This window comes from Balearica regulorum, chromosome 2 (assembly GCF_011004875.1).
Source record: "Balearica regulorum gibbericeps isolate bBalReg1 chromosome 2, bBalReg1.pri, whole genome shotgun sequence".
NCBI classification, from domain to species: domain Eukaryota; kingdom Metazoa; phylum Chordata; class Aves; order Gruiformes; family Gruidae; genus Balearica; species Balearica regulorum.
This window is the reverse complement of record NC_046185.1, coordinates 158,415,807-158,435,575: the sequence shown is the minus strand read 5'-3', so window position 1 is coordinate 158,435,575 and position 19,769 is coordinate 158,415,807. Positions and strand designations below refer to the sequence as shown.

Sequence of the window (19,769 nt, the reverse complement as noted above, 5' to 3'; positions counted from 1 at the left end):
AAATGGTGAGCATCACATCACAGGCTGAGAAACTACTTCAAGTAGCCCAAACTCTTAAGATTCTTTTGCTTGTGCACAATACTAGTAGCCACCTAGTAAGTCATAACACACAACAGCTAACAGCTGAATCTGGCAAAACTGTAGCAGTTTTTAAATATGAAAGGGTGTTTGCCATATTACCCATACAAGGAGTTTTGGTTTGTTGTTGGTTTTTTTTTAATTGGCCCTGCCTGGATTTGCAATTCATGATATTAGCACCCTAAAGGTGTTCTACTTCAGTCTGAGCTTTAATCTCCTTTGTGATCTGAAAGTGCAAAATTACTTCACCGGGCAATAGTTGATCTATTGCTTTAATCAATCCCTTAAAGATTTGTTGCCTTTAAGAACTAACTATCTTAAAAAAAAAAAATTAAAATCGAGCAGAAAAGCTACCCTAAGTGAAAAGAAAAAGTGAAAGCGAGGGTAGTGATCACATTCCTTTAAAATTTACATCTAAATAAGCACATTACATCCAAATCAGCAGAACCAGAAAGGGAAAGAATGTATCACTCAATCAGGAAAGACAGACTATTTAAGAAATACTAATACAAATAAACTGAGAGACTTATTTCTTTTGTGTACTCAGACATTTCAGACAAAAAAAAAAAACCCCAAAGCATAGCCAAGTGTTTGGGCATGACATGTGGGTCATCCCTAAGGATGTCCCCCAGAACTATTACTGTGCCATAGGTCTGAAAGTGGCAACCGAGCTCATTCTCCGCGCAGGCAACACACTGTGGTGATATCTGAAATACAGATGCTGAAAATTAGATGTCATAACTAGATCTCTGAATTTAAATATTTAATCCAAAAAGAGTTCACCACTCCAATTTTCCAGAGGATGCTTCAAAGAGGAAAGTGTTTTGATAAAGAATGTAATCCTTCAAATAAATAATTCTTAGTAAAAAAATATCCTGGTATATTTTTGAATCAAGAACAAAAGAAACTGAGAACAGCCTTGAGTTTTCAGAGTACTCTGACACAGCTTGTCCTGTCAGTATTGGAAAATGTAATGCCAGTGCTGAAAAACAGTCCTCTCTAGGTTTCCAGTTCCTCTGGAAACTAGACCAAGGCTACAGATAGAGACACCTAATTTTCAAAAGCAGATGCCTAAAATTAGATATCACATATACAGGGTCAGTAAAATTCTCTAAAAATCTGTCAGACCCAAATAACACCGCCCCTGTGTAAAATAAAGATATAGTTAAATAAAATTAAACCAAAAATGATCTTAAGACAAGAATAAAAATTACTACAATCTATCTTGTTCGTAGCTTCAAATAAAATAGATGACCTTTATTCCATCTGTGATAACAAGGTTATAATGAGAATGTGGGTCTGTACTTATAAGTACCACTGAGATAACTGAGGTATTTTGAGGGCACAGCAGATGAAAGCTGTCCAGTAACACGAACTGTCAAATATTGTATTTCTAGTTTTAGATGACAGCTACTTTGCAACTCAGCAATAAGATGTAACTATATATCTTGGTGTAATTATCCCTCTACTTCTGTCAGAATTGAGAACAATTTTGTAAATATTTGTAAAGTTGTTTATTACTGAAAATTCACATAATTTTAAAATGATTGGCAAGAAATAAGTAAGTTCTAATCAGTGAAAGCTTTAGGATCTTAACAAAAGAGAATTCATAAAAGTCCTTCATACTGATCGAAACAAGTCAATAAGCAAACTCAGAAATCTTCTTCAGTCTCAATTTATACCTAGCAAAAATCTATGATCCTGAAGAGCTTCTAACCATGCATTCTGAACAGCTTTTTAAAGGGAGTAGTGAAAGCCAGCATCTTAACTATTTTTAGAGTGGGACTCAGTTAAGTTGGGGAAAAGGAATGTGTTGTCCATGATAGCTGAAGAATAGACTTCACTGTCCTGTCACACTGCAATCCTGGGTTCTTACTCCTCATACTACTCTTTGTTTCAGAATATTTTTCTACAGAAAAAACAAACCCCACAAACAGTCCTTGTTTGTACTTGTTCTAGCGTCAGTTCATATTTCTCAGTTATGAATGACTGGGCTTGTAATGCAGTACTTCAGGTAAGGTCTTACAGCTATATATAACAGCACTAAGCCTTCCTCTCTGTGCTGAAAGTACTTCAACACACTCACCCGAGAATCATGCTAGTAACTTAGCATTATCCTCTGACTGCTGAATCCATCCATGCTGTCCTCCCCAATTGCTTCCAGCAGAGCAACTCAAGTTACAGATGAAACTTGTTTTTAGGGTTCAGCACAATGTCTTTTTTTTTTCCCCTTCTAAAAACCACACCTTAATTTTGTATTACATCTATTATTTTCGGGTAATCAAGTCCTTTCTGCACGATGTTCTAACATTCTTTTGTATTGACTACATCTCCTAAAGAATTGGTTTTGTGCTAACAGAATGTTTTACTCCATTTTCATGTAAGTTGAGCAAGACTGCTCTTTAATACTGATGCCTGAGGAAACTGAATAGTAGCTTTTTTCCCCTGAAACGCAACACCTATTGTCATGTACACTACAGCTAGTTTCTTACTCATTTATAGCTCTTAAACTAGGCTCAGTGTGCCTTAGTAGAAGAAATACCTTTCAATGTATTTCCTGGATATAGCCCTCGGCATATGCAAAAGAAACACTCTCCCAACAGTCATGTGGCTTCAGAAAAAACAGTTCTTACCTCCTAATTTGACTTTCTTAAACCCTTAAAAGAGGGCAAATTCACATATATGTATGTTTATAGTACCCTAAATCACCTGTTAACTTTCATTTCTAATCACTTATTAAAAAGCATAGGTAGTCATATTGAAATAGGACACTAGTCAAAAAAAGAACACCATACATAAAGCCACATTGATATCTTCAGTGAAAGAAAAGCCCATATTCTTTAAATTCCATCTTTCCTTCAGAAAACTATTACATGTGACAGTATTGGAGCCAATATTAGAATACAATGTTAAATCCAAATCATACTGCAAGCTATGTTTTCAACCAAAAAGCAGTGTTTCTTGCTATCATCCATCTCTACAGTAAGAGCTGACAAAAGTTACAGATGCTGCAAATGCAGCAAGTCTAGGACAAGCTATATTCCTCATAACCCCAACTTCTCTGCAAGGAGTTTTCCAGTGGAGCTCAGATGAAGTTCTTCCAGGTTTGACTTGAGGAGACAGTGAAGACACTATGCAGAGAATGTACATAACTGTGATGAATAAGGATTTCTGACATTCCCTGATAGTGTCAAAAAAAGAAAAAAACAACCACACACAAAAAACACACAACAAATAATAATTTCCAATCTCAACATTTATTTCCTTAAATTCATTCCAAATTCACAAAGGGGCAAAGTAGTTGTGGACCTTTTACCATAGTCGCTCCTGGGAAGCTACTTTAAATCCAACTATGGTACATTCTCACATTATAGGGGAAATACACTCAGTTCATGTTTGACCAGCTGAATAAAAATATAAAGGAAATAGGAGTCTGAGAATTTTATATGGTTATAGCCAAATAGTCAACCAAGCAATTCTTAATAATTTTTAATGTCTTTTTTTGCCTTTCCCCCTCCACACCACTCAGTAACTGAAAACAAAAAGTATGGATTCTATACTACATCTAGGGGCTCCTTTTTAACAGGGGGCACATTAAAAAGTCTTCAAATCTCAAGCATATAATTCATTCACATCTCTTTGCATGGACTAAATACAACCTCTGGTAAGACAAGCCAAAGAAACCTGTCTTCCCCTGGAGTTCTTAATCTTCATTTGGGAAAGGAAGTGCTTTTTGCTCCTGTTTAGATTAGACATGCCAAGAAAGGCTACTTCTGGAGATGACTGCACTACATTCTTAGTTATCTTGTATTCAACTCTTTCATAGAGTCGTACTTTTGGATCTGTCATCCAAAGTCATCCAAGTATGATCCAACTCATACCGATGCATCTGTACCAGACAGCTCTCAGCTCCTGTGAGAATGGAGCTGGAGATAAACTGCATGCATTTCAGTTCGTAACTACATGCATCTAAGGGGCTGGCACTGAAGAGTCTAGCATTAAACACAAGCAATAAAGGTGTGAACTAACCCAAATTACATTGCACTTATCTCACTGACAGTTACTAAAGATCAGCTAACACTAATTTGTCCATGTGAATGATCTTTAAAAATTTGGCGCTGAAATTCATGCCTTGGATTGGTAAAACATCATCTTCTGTTGGAAGTGCTAGAGAATATGCTCAAAATGCACAAGAATTTTTTTTTCCCTTATGCACAAGATACAACCATCTTTGACAACTGTAATGTGTATGCATGTGAGCATTACAAGCTGCATTTTTGGGTACAGAAAGATTGACAGCTTCTATTTATACAGCATGATATTCCTCCCAACTGTTGTGCAGGAAATAGAGCTGTAGTTTATACTAGGAAAAAAGCACACAGCTGCATTTTCCAATAATTGTTCAATACCTGGCAATTGGTGTACCCTGGTAGCAAAGAGCATCCTGGACTATATTACCAGAAGGAAAGTCAGTAATCATGGGAAGTAATCATCTCTCTCCAGCCAGCATTCATCAGGTCACATGTAGTTACTGCATCCAGTTTTGAGAAGACATAGGTAACTGCAGCAAGGAAAATCACCATGATGGTCAGGAGGCTGGAACACTTGTCTGGTGCAGACAAGCTGAAGGACCTCAGCTTGTTCAGCCAACAAGGCTTCAGGAGGACCTGACAGCAGCTTGCCAGTACCTACGAGGAGGTCATTAAGAAGGCAGAGGGGGCTCTTGGCAGTAGTGTACAGTGGGAGGATGAGACTGGAGAGAAGGAAAAATCCCCTCCACGAGGAGAGCCAAGCAGTGGAACCAGTTACCCAGCAAGGTTGTACAATCTCCATCCCTAGAGGTTTTCAAGACCTAAGTAAACTAGTCCGATGTCATAGCTGACCCTCCTCTGAGCAGGAGGCTGTGGTCCAGTCAGTCTTCTTTTCTACTATCCAGAATAAATTAGCACCATTAGAAACTTTGTCACCTCATAATTTATACCCTTCTCCAGGTCATTTATAAATGTGTATAAAAGTATTAGTGTAAGCACAGGCCCCTGTAGGACTGTCAAGGATGTCCTCCCACTATCAAGGAGCTGGACATCTCACACAACAACTTTCAGCAATAAGGAACCACCACAGAACTCCTTCACAGAAAGGAGTCACAGACCTTAGGTAAGGTTCTTTGATTTAACACACTTCCCAGGCAGAAACACAGGTTCAAGATTTCCACTTGAAAAGAAAAGTGGACAAGTGATCATTTCTTCCCACTTGACTGCATACTAGCATTTAGAATAGGGAAAATAAATCTGGAGGAGCAAAACAGACAAGAAGCGAACAGCATTTTACTATGCTATGTAGGAAATGAAAGATCAAGAAGCTCCAAAAAACTAAGGAATAAGGGAAGGAAAGAAATAAAGTTATTTTAAAGTGGCTGTGTCAGTATCAAAACAAAAGTTACTGCTATTACATCTACCAGCATTTCTATGCAAAGGATACGCAAAAAAAGGTGCTACAGACATAATGAAGAATATAACAAAGACTATCTCCGCTTCTTGCTGTTACTTTACAGAATGTGTCCTTTTCCCTAAACAGAAAAAACAGCACAGAGAAAAGAGAAGGCAGAGGTCACTCTGGGTAACACCACCCTGCAGAATACGTCTAAGAACATGTTTAAGAGTTGGAAACGGAACTGTCAGTGTTTTGCTGGACTGTGATTACTACCTACAGAGAAGTAGTGTTGCACTTCTGGGTTTTAATTTCTATAATAGAAAGCAACTAACCGTAGCATTGTACGCCCATCTCTTACTGCTCTCATACTGCTAAAGTATTTTAATGTGCATTAAAATGCCACATGGCAACTAAAAAGCTTCCTCCTACTGTCCTACTTGGCAACTACTTTTGTTTACTTGTAGAAAGGATGGCAGGAATAAACAAGAAGAAAATATAGGTGGAGACAAGCAGTTCTGCTCAGTCTGTTTTTAATAACTCCATTATCCCTTGACATCTAAAAGGCAAACAAGGTGTTCCACCTGTTTCAGATGCATCAACAGTAAGTTAATTTTAACAAACTATGCACACTAAAGAAAACAAAAATTTCTAGCTATGCTCTCAGTTTGACCTTGGCACTCATAATATCATTTGCTTTGGACATCTCATTTTTCTCAAAATGAGGTATTAGCCATTTATTCTTAAAAACACTATGCTCTGTGGTTAGATTAAGTTCACTCTAATCCAGCCAGCCTTACACATTCAGTGTGACACACTAGATTCAAGCTTATGAGAAAGTGTCTAACATGTCTTGTGACTACAGATTAATTTTACTCATCAACACAACCTTCCACACCTATGATTTCCCCCACATGTATGATCTCCTCTCGGGACTCCTCCCTGGCCTAAGACACATGCAAGAGGCTGACGGACTTTTTTTTTTTTGTTAGTTCTTAAGTCATGAAGAAATCGTAAGTGCTTCAGAGGCTGGGTGCCTAGACTTGCTCATCTAGGAAAAAATTCCAGTCTCTAACAGAAAGCATGAAAAATCCAAAGACATATTCTGTGTGTTAGAAATACTGCTCAGCTGAAGATAAAAAAAACCAAACCAGCCTCTACAGCCCTTCAGAAGGTAGCTTCCATATGTCATTCACTTAAAACTACCTTCATGTTAACTTCAGCAGCAGCAGAGCCCCACTTCAAACTAATGAAAGAATTCAAATCAATATGAATTTGTCAACTTTTAAATTCCCTATTATATACTTAATGGGAATGTATTTGTGTTGCTCGGTAAGGGAAAAACAAATATTTTACAACACCTCCACAACCCTTAGTAATAGGCCCAAGATACCTTTGTTCAGGGTACTGTATACTATACCCAGTGATACACAAGAAACCCCTCAAAAAATTATTTGCAGTCATTTTTTGAGTGGACCTGGATGGGCTACAGCAATGCCATTAAAATCGGATTCAAGAATACTGTTCAACATTAGTGCAAGATTTAAAAACACCCTCTAAAATTAACACTAATAGCACCAACCTAGATCACGCTAACATTCTGCCACTGAATGAAGATGTTATTCAGCATTTATCAGTCAGGCTGTAACGACCAGTTACATTAAAACTTCAAAGAGTCATTCCATTAAAAATTCCTTTCTGAAAAATAACCTCAAAAGTCTCATTAATACAAACTCGGTAAACAATTTGTGTGGGTTAAGACAGCTTCTTTGACCAATATTAATTTCCAGACCAAGATGCATAACTATCTTAGAAGACAGAGCTAATGAATTTTCTCCCAACTCATAAAAATCCTCTTCCTTGTATTCTCACACATACATACAGTAGAATTTAAGTAGCACATCTTTTTTTTAACCCCCACTCCCAAACTGAAACATATTTAAACTGCAATACTTGTATATTTTCATAATTCTCACCAATTATGCAGACTCTCCAGTGGACATAAGTTACCACAGTCTTAAACTCAGCAAATACTTTAGACATGTTGCTATTGTCAAATTCAACATAAACTCATCAGCATCAATTCTTGCCATCAGCTAAATATGTTAAAAATATAAAGTTAGGTAATGGAAAGAATGGGTACTCGAGGCATAAAAAGGCACTTAGAATCAACAGTAAAACTGTGAGGCACCACATTTTGATAACAACCGTGGAGCCTAACATTGGAAACCAAACACTGGAAACCACATCACATAAGCCAAAAAGTTAAAAGGGCAGGCAGGGGGGAAGTCACACACATATACTGCTTCTATCCTCTATATTAAACTCAGCCATACACAGGCTTCAATGTCATCTATACACATCTATACTTGCTGTGGAGAGCACATATGATATGGAAATTGAGGAACTGAAACAAAGTTCTGTAGAATAATATATTCCAGTTAATCATTTTCAAAGCCAAATTATTATCAAAGTGTTCAAATATTAAAACAGTACAAAGCACTGGGGTCTTTCTTGGAACTATGCTGACAGTAGTTAGAAACAACTTCTAATGTATTCAGTTAATCAAGAAACTAGAAACCTCTGTGTGGGAAGCAGCTCAGCAACACTACAATACATATTCAACACTAAGCTGATGAAACGTCAGTATGACTTTTGTCACCATCTTCATGAGAGTAAATTGGGCCCCAAAGAGCAAGAGATGAAAGCTGATGAAAGTATGAAGCAATTTCACTGGTCACATGAATGACTAATAAGGGGGTTACAGCAGTAACTTATTCCAGGTCATCTCTAAAAGGTAAGCATACAGCTAGGTAGAGTGATGCACCAACCAAGGTTGTTAATTATTATAGGCATAAAAACAATCATGACTTTCAAAGTCTCTCCTGTTTCTGTGTTATAAGTTATGTAAATTCTTGCACATTAATGTTACTAAGAAGTCACTGTCCCTAGTCATTTGACAATACATGTTTACAGGAAAGCTTCAGTGGTTTTCAAGGAGGGCATGGGAAGAACAGAATCGCAGAAGTTAAGACTTTCTCAACAAGAGTTATCACTGCCCTCCTAAATGAGGATAAATACCAAATGAAACAGGGAAGGGCAAAAGGCAGAAAAGGAGAAAGCACTGCAGGTGTTATTTAAAAAAAAAAACCCACAAACACAAAACACCCCACACTTACCTAGCCTTCAAATAAAAGCAGTGACTTTGCATTGAATTAAATGTTTTCTTTAGATAGCCTTCCTTAACCCAAATTTCCATTTACATCACCAGAACTGAACTCTCTCATCATAACTCCACTAGCAACATGCTTCAAATGCTCTCTCTGCTCTGACATTACCACCATCTCTCCTCTGCTGCTCTGCCCTCCACATCACCCATCCCTCAACATCTCTGAAAACAAATCTTTCCAGATGGTCTTGGGCTTATAAATTCAATCACGCTCAGCATCCCTACATCACTGCAAAGACTGAGATGTTCATTACAACCCTACCAACTTACGCCATCCCTCTACTACATGACCAGCTACCCAAGCATATCCATCTTGGGTTTTGTTTATCTGCGGTCTTGTAATCAATAGCTGGTTTTGCTTGCTGTCAGTTCTTTCACTTTTCGCTAGATTTTCTCAAATCTAATTTACACCTTAATCTATGTTTCTTAAACAGATGTCTGTACCTTCCATGAAGCATGTCACCCTTTTCATCAATCACTACCACAAAGAAACACAACAGTATTCAAAATGAATTATTTTGAACTGTAACTAATAGCAAGTTTTTATATTGCAGCCTTTTGTGTTTATTTTATGTAAGCAGAACAAGCGGTACTCTCCAAAAGTTTTTCCTGTTTTGGCAACAAGCACCTCTCTATCCACTTGTCTACATCAAGTATTTGGAGATACCTATTGATTCCAGATGGATCCACCAGTGCTGATCCTCAGGACCAGCAGCCAGAAGATGACTCATCACTTCTTAAAGTTCAGTACAGCACCCATGTTTACAAGGAAAGGTGTACTTTTAAGCTGACAGAATGATGCCAACATTTTATATACGTAATTATATGTGCAACAATCTTTCAGCCTTATATCTCATGCCACTACCACAATTCAGTTACAATTCTTTTCCAAAACATTTTTAAAAAGCAATACAGAGAAACCTAGGCAAAGTTATGTCTGAGATACAAGAAGCATTTTAAGATATAAATCATTCCTCAGTCTTTCAGAGCATGGATAAAAAAATTGAAAGGCATCAGTTTTATTGATTAAAAGATAAACTTGCATAAACATTCAAACATTTCTGTATTCGAAATAAGTTTGTTCTTAAAAGTCACCCGTGCTTCTAATCAGCATTTTCTTCCTGGCCCACTGTCAGAATATCATCACTTCTGGCATAAAAAAGGGTCGGTGAAAATTACAATTTTTGTCTGGAGCATAAATTTAAGGAAGCAGAACTGGTGAGGAACAAGAGCACACTACCAACAGGAGTACAGCACTCAAATCAGCTTTCTTATTTTACAGCCCGAAAGCGGACAAGGACCAGCAGTAACCAAACTGCACCAGTTCATACAGAAAAATCCTGAACATCTCTCTACCCCAAAACAGGACAAGAGGACAAAAGGTACAAAAAGAAACCAGAGAAGAAAACAAGGCCAGTGGTATTAGTGTGAAGTTGTAAACAAATATCAAAGATATGACACAGTTGCAGCTACCTGAAAAGGCCTTTCTAAACTGCTAGAAATGATTTCTAAATTCAGATTTCCCCCACCCCCCACTAAATAGCCATCATATCACCTGTAACAAAAAAAAAAAAAACCCAAAACCTTAATATAACTCAAGCAAAAATAAATGTAAAAGTAGTACGTGGGGTTTTGTTGGGTTTGTGTTGTTTTTTTTTTTTTAAAAAAGGCTTCTTGTAGAGGGAATTGCATTAAGAAATAAACTAAGTTTCTCTCAATATCTAGCATCTAAAGCCTACACACCAGAAAACATTTAGTCCTTCAAATGGAAGCATCTGACATAAATCATAAATTACATATTACACTAGTTTCAATGACTGCCTGTACTTGCTCAAAATAATTAGAGTTTTAAAAGCACTTTTAGATTTGAACGTATTCTGCCAGGACTGATTTTTTTCATGACATCTAATATAATTAAATCATTTCCAAATATATTATGTTTGTTCTTAAGCTTTCTAACTAGTAATACTGTGGTCACCAAATTGTTTTCTTTTACAGTTTTCCCCACACTACAAATGCAAGCACAGTGTATTTATTTTGCCAAGGAAACCTCATAACCAAGTGTATGTGTAATTTTTTTACAAACTCAAAATCCCACATCTTGTAAATGGAAAAAAACCACATCAAAAAGTAGATCTAAGTTTTAAAAATACAGTCTAATATTGCAGAATAGAAGACTCAAGCCGGAAAGAAATGAATGTAAGAATAGCCTAGAAAGTAAACCCAGGGGAACAGACTGAACCATTGCACTTACTTGATTTGCGTTTGAAATAAACAGTTCACAACAATAACAGCAGAAGATGGAACACTGTATAATTATGTTGTATAAACAGACATAATAACAGGACACAAGGGAAAAGCAGTTCCCTAAAAGCTTAAATATCTTCCATGGACGTGCAAGATCTCAGCAAACAATAAATGAATCTAAAGGATCAAGCAAGGCAAACTAATTAAGTGAACAAAAATAACAGATAGTATCAGACCAGCACAGAACATTGTCTGGCCTTTACAACTCTTCCTACCAATGCTGATCAAGTTCAGAACACAGACACTCTTCTATACTTCGTAACCAACTAAAGCTGCTTTTCAGAAAGACGCTCCTTTTAGAACTGAGTATGGCCCTTGCTTAATCGAAGTCAAGGCGCTCACTGACTTAGAACAAACTCACAGCTGTGTCATATCTCTTATACTGGGTCATCAGTTTTCAATCGCCATGTTTACTTTACTGAAACTGAATTTTAAAGTTAGTACAAGCCTGAAAGTCTGGGTGTTTTCAATAACTATTCCAAACAACAGATCCTCAGAATGGCAGGTTCACATTTGCTAAAACTAGACTAGGGAGTTAACCTCCTATTAGTAAAATATCATCTTCATGAAGCAACAAAATACAAGGCAGATTATTTTCTTGCAAACAGGCAACCCCTTGAAAAAAACCAGGTACTACACAGATACTCCAAATGAGGTAAAGAGCAAATGGGCCCGAGTTAAGCATTAAATCACAGAGACAGTTACCTCAAAAGTAGATGAAGGATTTATTTTAAAAAAATAATCTTTTACTACCCTTGCTCAATCTATAAACATGTGTCAGAAACATTTCTCTTTTCAAGGTGGAATTAGCAGAAGTTGGCACCTACAGAAAGAGACAGGCCCCACCAAAGGGATAACAAGCCTTTGATTTTTGTTCCATAACACAACTTTATGGAAAACTTTGTAGCTTGGCAGTGCAGAGAACAGATGAAACAGAAATGAAGTATTACGCTGAAGTTAAGCTTAGCATGTCCTTAGGACTCCATCAGAAAGCACAATCTAGAAATTCTGTATCTATTCAAAGAAAATGAAAAAAACTTGTAAAAGAAAAGCAAACAGGGTTTTCTTTTCAACTACATCAGCTTACTTTGATTTCTCTTCTCTCACAAATGTATCATTTTAGCTTCCAGTAAAGATTGTGCCACACAACTAGGTCTCCAAAGACAACACTACCAGATTCCGTAAGTTTGACTTACCTCTTACAGGCATATAGAGGTTTCCTCCACTGTAATATTACACAACAAACATCAAATCCTCCTGTTAACTGCTCACTGCCCCCAGCCCACCTGCAGCTGGAATGAAAGTCTCATGAATGTGTCAGAAAATGGAATATGTTCCCTCCTCCAGCTGAGGGGCTGATGATTATACCCACTACCCACACGAGAGCTATTTGCGTATTTTAAGAAATTATATTCACCATCTAACTTCATGACCAGCAACGGCAAAAATGATTAGGAGGGGATGTTAATATAATGGTACATGTAAGCAATATGTTCTATGTGCTTTGCTATGCTTAAGCTAACCACAAGTGTGATCATACTTGCAATACGCTTCCGCAGCTATGTGAAAGCACCGAGAAGGTTGTATACTCAGCTGTGGATGGCAGCATTTTATGCACTCATAAAACCCTGTGGTCTTCCAACATAAATTAAAGACAAGATCACAACTGTACCAATGCATGATTTAAAAGGCAAAATTGTTATTATTATCCCCACTGATTAAACAATAACGTAGATGGCTTGTCATCAATATTAAAGATCAAAGTACAGTTTGATAGGAAAGCCATTTACTGAATATTCTGCCTCTACTGCCCAGATAAAGCAACACTTCACCTCTAAAATATGAGTTCATAATTTCTTATGTGATTTCTTACATGATTACACCAATAGGAAGAGTTACCAATTGCTGTTGAGGGGCTGAAAAAGCTTTAGAGAAGTAACTGCAGTATAGATGAGCTATTTTTTTGAGAATTTAATTGTAACAGTACCTGGTGAGGCTGCACACAGCCACTCCTTCAGACTCAAAATCTGTGCATCTTACTAGGTACAAAAGCACAGTATGATGTATCAGAACAAGACTCTGGTGGATGTAAGTAGGAGATAATTAGCACACAAAGAAATATAAATGGAAAAACGTACACTAGGGAAAAGAGGATGCTAGCATCCAGAAGAGATGCATGATTTGTGTATACACCTGTGTTTTAGTAGTACAAAGGAGATTAAGATGATGCTTAAAGACTTCTTCACAAAAGAGTATTTTTATTTTTATGCCCTTCCACTGGTCGTGGCTCTCATGACATGTGCTACATCCACTCACAGAAAAGGGAAGGTCCAGAAAATCTCCTAAAGGAACAGTTCTCTTCATACTGACTTGTTTTGCAGTCTTCAGGAAAAGATATCCCAGAAATGTAACACTTCACCAAAAGAAAGAAGATCTTAACATACGGATTCTTAAAATATGGAAAAGCAATTAAACTAGCAATCCAAGCAAGTCTCTTATCAAAAAACCTAGCCATAGGCCTACATGAAATGAGTTAACAGTGATATTTAATATTGTCTCCCAATACACCTGAAAAATACTTAGAGCTAAATCATATTTTTATTGAAGAAATCCATTCCTCCTCAGACAGCAGTAACTGTAAAGAGAACGCAGTTACCCAGCTGAGTTAGGACAGGATGCGCATAGAAGACAACACTGCATGTCTCCTATGTACAGCATGTATCTCCTTCCTTGAAGTGAAGCAAAAGAGAGACAACCCCATCAAAACACCTCTACTTGAAAACAATTATGAGGCAGTCAGAGAGGAAACTGCAACAGCTCTCTCCATCCAAACGTCAGGTGTAGTGCTGCACTTGACTAGAGAAGATTGAGGAAAATGGGACAGCACTGGCACTGCTTATGTGCTCTGTATTGCTCCACTTGGAAAGCATGTGGCATGCAGCAGCACTGAGAACAACACAATGGGTTAGGGAAAAAACTAAGGTTACACACATTCGTTGCTAAAAATGCAGCAAAAGACAGGAGAACATTAGTATCACAAGCAGTAACATGGAATCTCATGCATGCTCTACAGCGACAAGGCTGCACTTGAAGGCTGAGGTGTGGAACGCTAACACAGGACACCGGAGTACACTCACAAGCACACTCATGTCCTGCCCGTATACACTGCATTCCACCTTCTCGCTGAAGGCACAGGGAGAGGAAGACGCCCAACGGGGTAAGCGTTGGGGTCCTCACACCCCGCCCGGAGGGGCGGATGCAGGCACAGCCATGCCCACACGGGACGCGCCACCCGCGTCAGTCTGGACACGGGAACTGAGGCGAGGTGCAAAGCAGCGAAAGGCAGGCACCGAACGACGGAAAGAGCGGGACAAGCCCGTGGCTGCCCGGCGGCGGGCAGACAGTACAGCAAGGCGGGAGGCTGGGGCGGGGGGGGGGAGCTGTCCCGCGGCAGCGCGGCCTCCGGGGCACCGCAATGACAGCTCAGGGAGGAAGGCGGGATCGCACAGCCGGGGAGCTGCGGGGCCGCGGCGGTGCGAGGGCGACGTCGCCTACCGTGTACTCCCGCACTTGGCTGTGGAAGTTCTGCTCGCGGATCGTCACCTCGTCCGCTTCCATCCTTCATAGTCCCGCGGCCCCCGCGCGCAATGGCGGCCGCCGCCGCCGCGCCTGCTCCTGCCCCCCCGGCGGCAGGCGGGCCACCATGGCCAGCGGCAGCGCCGGCTGCTCCCCCGGGCCCTGGCTGCGGCTGAGGGGCCCCGGCGGCGACGCTCGCGGCTGGCTCCGCCGCTCTGTCACCGTCCGGCGGGGCGCGGAGGAGGAGGAGGAGGAGGAGGAGGAGGAGGAGGAGGAGGAGGAGGAAGGGCGGGCAGCAACGCCTCAACTCCTCCTGCTGCGTCACCACGCAGCGTCCCCGCGTACACCACGGCCTCATCCCTAACGGCCCGGGGCAGAGGCGGAGCTATGGGACAGAAGGCGTGGCCAAACCGCCCCCAGGCAGGGGAGGAACGAGGGGCGGAGTTTGACCCTAACCGAACGGAGGACGAAGCACCGCCCAGAGGCGTGGCTAAGTGGAAGGTGGGAGTTAAGCGAGGGAGGAGGTGTGGTTATGGGGCGGAGCCAAGCGAGTGGGCGTGGAGCGGGAAAGGGGCGTGGCTTGAGGGGCGCATTGCTGTTTTTCCCTGCAAAGGGAAGCTTTGTGCCCGCCCAGGGAGTGGCGGGCAGGCAGCGCCCCCGTGTGTCCTGGGGGCTGGGGGGGAAGGAAGAGGCGGCACCCTGAGGGGGAGCAGGCAGTAGTGAGGATGGGGGCAGCTCCAGGCGCAGGGGAGAAGTCACCGGGGCAGCCGTGGTCCTGGGGTGCCTGTAAGATTCACGGGCCCTACCCACCACGGAGGCTCCTCAGGATGCCTGTGAGCGGGGCTTACAGCCCCCTCAGGAAGCGCCATGGTGACAGACCCTCACTGAACTCGGGCAACAGGAGGGAGTGTGGGGGTGTTCTGGTCTATTTGATCCCCTGTAAACGCATCAGAATTTCTAGTTTGAAAGACTGTACTTAAAGCTTGAGTTAAAACTTGTGTTCACCTGTCTGGGGCAGCGTTGTGTCTTTGAGTGATTTCTACTGACAAGTTGCTGTGTTGGGTTTTGGCCAAGTGCTCTAGTAGGAAGGCAACATCTCCCAGTTGTTCCCTATTCCCTTTACAAAAACAAATAAAATTGCCTGTGTATGAGTTTGTAAGTAGATCAATTGTCTAAATGCATGCAAAAAACTATTCATCTAGGACACACTATAAATTATAGATGGTGATTTAGCAAATCAAACACTTATTTCTATCCAAATATGTAGCATTGTTCCAAGGAAGTTTCAAAAATACGGATCATCGCTTTCTGCCTGTTTACATCTCTTGGTACATTATATATGATATCCACACCAATTCAGATTATATTTGCCACCCACCCTTTGGCCCACTTTCTTGGTTAAAAGCAGATGGTATTTATTTCATTTAGTATTTATTACATTTTGGAGTTAGCAAAACTAATCTTTGACTGTCTAACGTACTCCTCATAGTTCTGAATGCAGAACTTCCTTCAGTTGCAGTAGGGCCACGATTTCACCCTGGTTCTTTCGACAGTTGTGAAGATACAGGTGAGGTGTTTGCAGACAGAATGACACCGTGGGTGTGAGAGGTCAGAACCATGCCCTCTCTCTCTCTCCTCCTGAAGTCCACCACTCAAGGAGCAAGACTTTCTAGGTATTCATTGAGGCTGTAAGAACAGGAGAGAACCACTAAAAGCAGACCTGAAGGAGCACGGTCTTTGAGATGCTTCTTAGGAAAAGCTGTCCTACTTTACAGCTATTCCCTGCACAGCACTAGATTGTGTCTGATATTATTACTCATCTGTTTTTTTCTTCAACTATTTCCACTGATCTTCAATCACCTTTTCTTCTTGGGATGCTGAAAGTAGTGAAAGCATCCGTAGCTGCCAAGAGGAACTTTAGGTGAGACTTTGGCTTGTGAGAGTGGCTAGTGCTGTTCCCCTCTCAGGAGCTGGTCCAGAGAGAGCAGCATTAATTGAAAATGAGGTTTATAGGTAGACATAATATCTTTTATTATAACAACCAACACAGCTGGAAAAAGTAGACAACTGTTCGGTATGCGAGAACCTGTCCCCAGAGAAGTCAAATTCTCTCAGAGCTGCCTATAGAAATTATGTCAGTGGACTAAAAGACAAACCTGCTCTTACAAAGTGTCATGCTTAACGTCTGTACAGAACAGATAGGTTCCCAGCTTTCATCATCTTGTATAAAAGACCCATGCAATAAATTGCAATGGTATTATAACCAGGATGGAAGGAACCTAGTATGTAGGCCTTCACGAGATTTGCGATGAAGACAGAAGTGTTGTAGCCAGAACAAACCAGATCTAAAAACTGGGGAGACCAGAAGGTCCAGTCAAAGGGGAAAAATGGGAACGCTCCAAGATTAGGCCAGCAATCAGTATGTTAAAATATACATACTAATACCAAGCAAAGGAGGAGAATGGTTGGAGTTCAAGCCACAGACAAGCAGCAAGTTGATCCAGGCAACAGGGATGACCCACAACAAGCAGATGGAAGAGTGAAGCAGTTTGACGAAGACAGTGAAAGACATAGTTAGGAGCAAGAGAAGGAACTAAGCTTAGGGCAGGGCTCTGAGGGGATCTCTGCCCGTAAATACCAATACCTGCTGCCCCTTGGTTAGGAATGTAGGCCTGAGGTGAGATCTAGTCCCTGAGCTACCTGGGAAATGATTCACCTGCTGCTAAAGAACAGGTCATTGAATCTGAAACTAAGTTTATTTCATTAAAGAGGTCTGAGAGTTGTATCTAGGCAGCAAGGATTTCATACATTTCTAACTTTATGTGCAGACATAGTAAACACTGCTCTGAACAAGAAGGTTTTTAAGGAAAATGAGCTGTACTTTTGTGGCTGTTACAGAAACAAAATTAAGATTTAGCAGAATTGAACCTTCCACTTCCACTTGGGCTGTATGTTTTCTTTTTAATATATTGAATTTGAAATATACCTGAGGAGGAGATATATAATTTGTCTCATACTTTGGACTGGCAAGTTCTTTCTTCCATTTCTAGCAGATGGATCATCAGCAACATGATACACTTTTATAGTAGCTCAGATGACATGAAAAAAAAATAGCTTCGATCCTTTCTTGGGCAGAAGTCATTGCTTAGTTCCAAGGTGTCTACATCATGAAGGAAGGTCATGGTAGCCACCACAGCAAAATGTATTCATATTAAAGGAAATGCAGTCTAGAGTAAGCAGCTCTTGCAAACGGACAAGGAGGCTGACTGATGAACCCATTGATTTTTGATGGAGAACAAAAGTAGTATTTTGAAGCATACCCAAAAAAACCTAAAAAAATTAAGCCTGATGTACCTTGCACCAGAGAGTGGTTAAAAGACCTCTAGATGTTTTTTCCTCCATACTTCAGACATAAAAAAGATGGTGCCGGAGGGACTGTCGTCAGCAGTTCTTAGGATCTCCTTAGTAACCCAAAGGAGCTTGGTCTAGGTACAATCTAGACATGATTTAGGTGTAAAGAGAACATTTTATCAAGCTGCTAATGTACAGATGGACACCCCTCAGGATTTAATAGATTTTGCTCCATTTATTCCTTCTTAGCCAGTTTTAAAAAGAACAGTTTTTCAGCTTCAGGATAACCCAGTAAGCATCTGGTATCCTGAATCCCCAAGAAGGGTTTTATGCGCACTGGGTTAACTCTGAGATTCTCCAATTAGTTGAATTGGCTAAAAGTGTGGTTCCTCAACTTTGAATTGTTTCACTGGGAAGGTTCCCACAGAATTTGTCAATGGATTTTTAGATCACCATCTTTAACTGTAAATGTGAAATTGGCACCATGCCTTTAAATCTGAATTTATCCAGCAGCATTTTGAATAGGTGATGCCTTCTTTTCCAGTCATCATTCAGCCAAACGCAGCTTGGACTAAACAGAAAATAGGAAGTTATTCTCTCAGTTAATATGCCTACTTACATGATTACATTCAAGATATTGCTAAGAATGGGCCAGATTGAAGCCTAAAGCCCAATTTAGTGAGTGACCATTGATTTTAAAGAAAATTTGGGGTCAACACATACCACAGATTATATCCAGCACTTTACATACTCAAAAGCCAATTATGGAAGACAAAAACAAAGACAGAAAAGTTAAAATAATCTGATGACGGTGTAAAAGAAATGTTATGCTATCATAATAATGTACATTAAGATTATTTATTGGGTGATCATTTCAATGTCTAATATTTTGTAAGCTAAAGCATAGCAAGAATTGCATTATAACTTGAGAAAGCCAGATCAATCAGTCTTGGATCTGGATTCAACTTGAAATATTGCTGACTGGCATTTTGTTTCTATTCATACCTTCTCTTTAAAATAAAAAGCATGATTTTTTTCGTTCTGAATGCTTCCAGCCTGTGCCTTCATTGTGTCAACCCAGTAACATTAACTCCCCAGCTAAATGCTATATTATGCCATAAAAATATGTATTTTTGAAACAAGCAAAGGAAAGAAATTTAAATTAGAAATGAGAATGTTGGCACAAAACATTGATATAAACCAGTTCAGTATAGACCCACATAGGTATGTGCTGGATTTTATATATATATTCATCAATATATTGATGAATCTATACCCACAAAAATAGAAGAAGAAAATGCATCATCAAAGTAATACAGTTTTGAACAAGCTTTTGAAATGAACAGTTGAGTAAAATATCTCCACTACTTTTAAGTTAGATCTTGATCCATTTATAAAAAGTTTAGTGAGATTGCTTTCAATAAGCAAGGAACTGGGTTCAATGATGAATAAAATCCCTTCTGGTCCTTAGGTTTGCTTCACTGATAGGAACATGGAGTTAGAAAACATCTGCAGAGTTTATTGTCAGAGGTATCAACTCTGCAGGAGCTTGGTGTAGTTAGGTAACAGAAGCACAAGTCATGTCACGAAGCTAGATGAGGCTAGATGAGGCTTTGGGCAAACTGGTCTAGTTGAAGGTGTCCCTGCCCACAGCAGGGGGGTTGGAACTAGATGATCTTTAAGGTCCCTTCCAACCCAAACCATTCTGTGATTCTATGAACAGTTTCAATTCCATACCCAGGCAGCATGAAGCAACTGAAAGCTCGTTTTGTTTCCATTCACCTTTGCTGTCTGTGTCTTT

The 19,769-nt window shown here is 39.9% G+C and overlaps 1 protein-coding gene across 1 annotated transcript in view; it reads right to left on the bottom strand.

Annotated features, from left to right (window-relative positions):
- LMBR1 (limb development membrane protein 1) overlaps positions 1-14,883 on the bottom strand; it is a 74,495-nt gene extending 59,612 nt beyond the window's left edge. Inside the window, exon 1 of the mRNA XM_075746637.1 lies at positions 14,597-14,883. Within this exon, the coding sequence (XP_075602752.1) occupies positions 14,597-14,659 (63 nt within the window). The 5' untranslated portion in view covers positions 14,660-14,883. The remainder of the gene's footprint in view (positions 1-14,596) is intronic.
- Between the last annotated feature and the right edge of the window lie 4,886 nt (positions 14,884-19,769).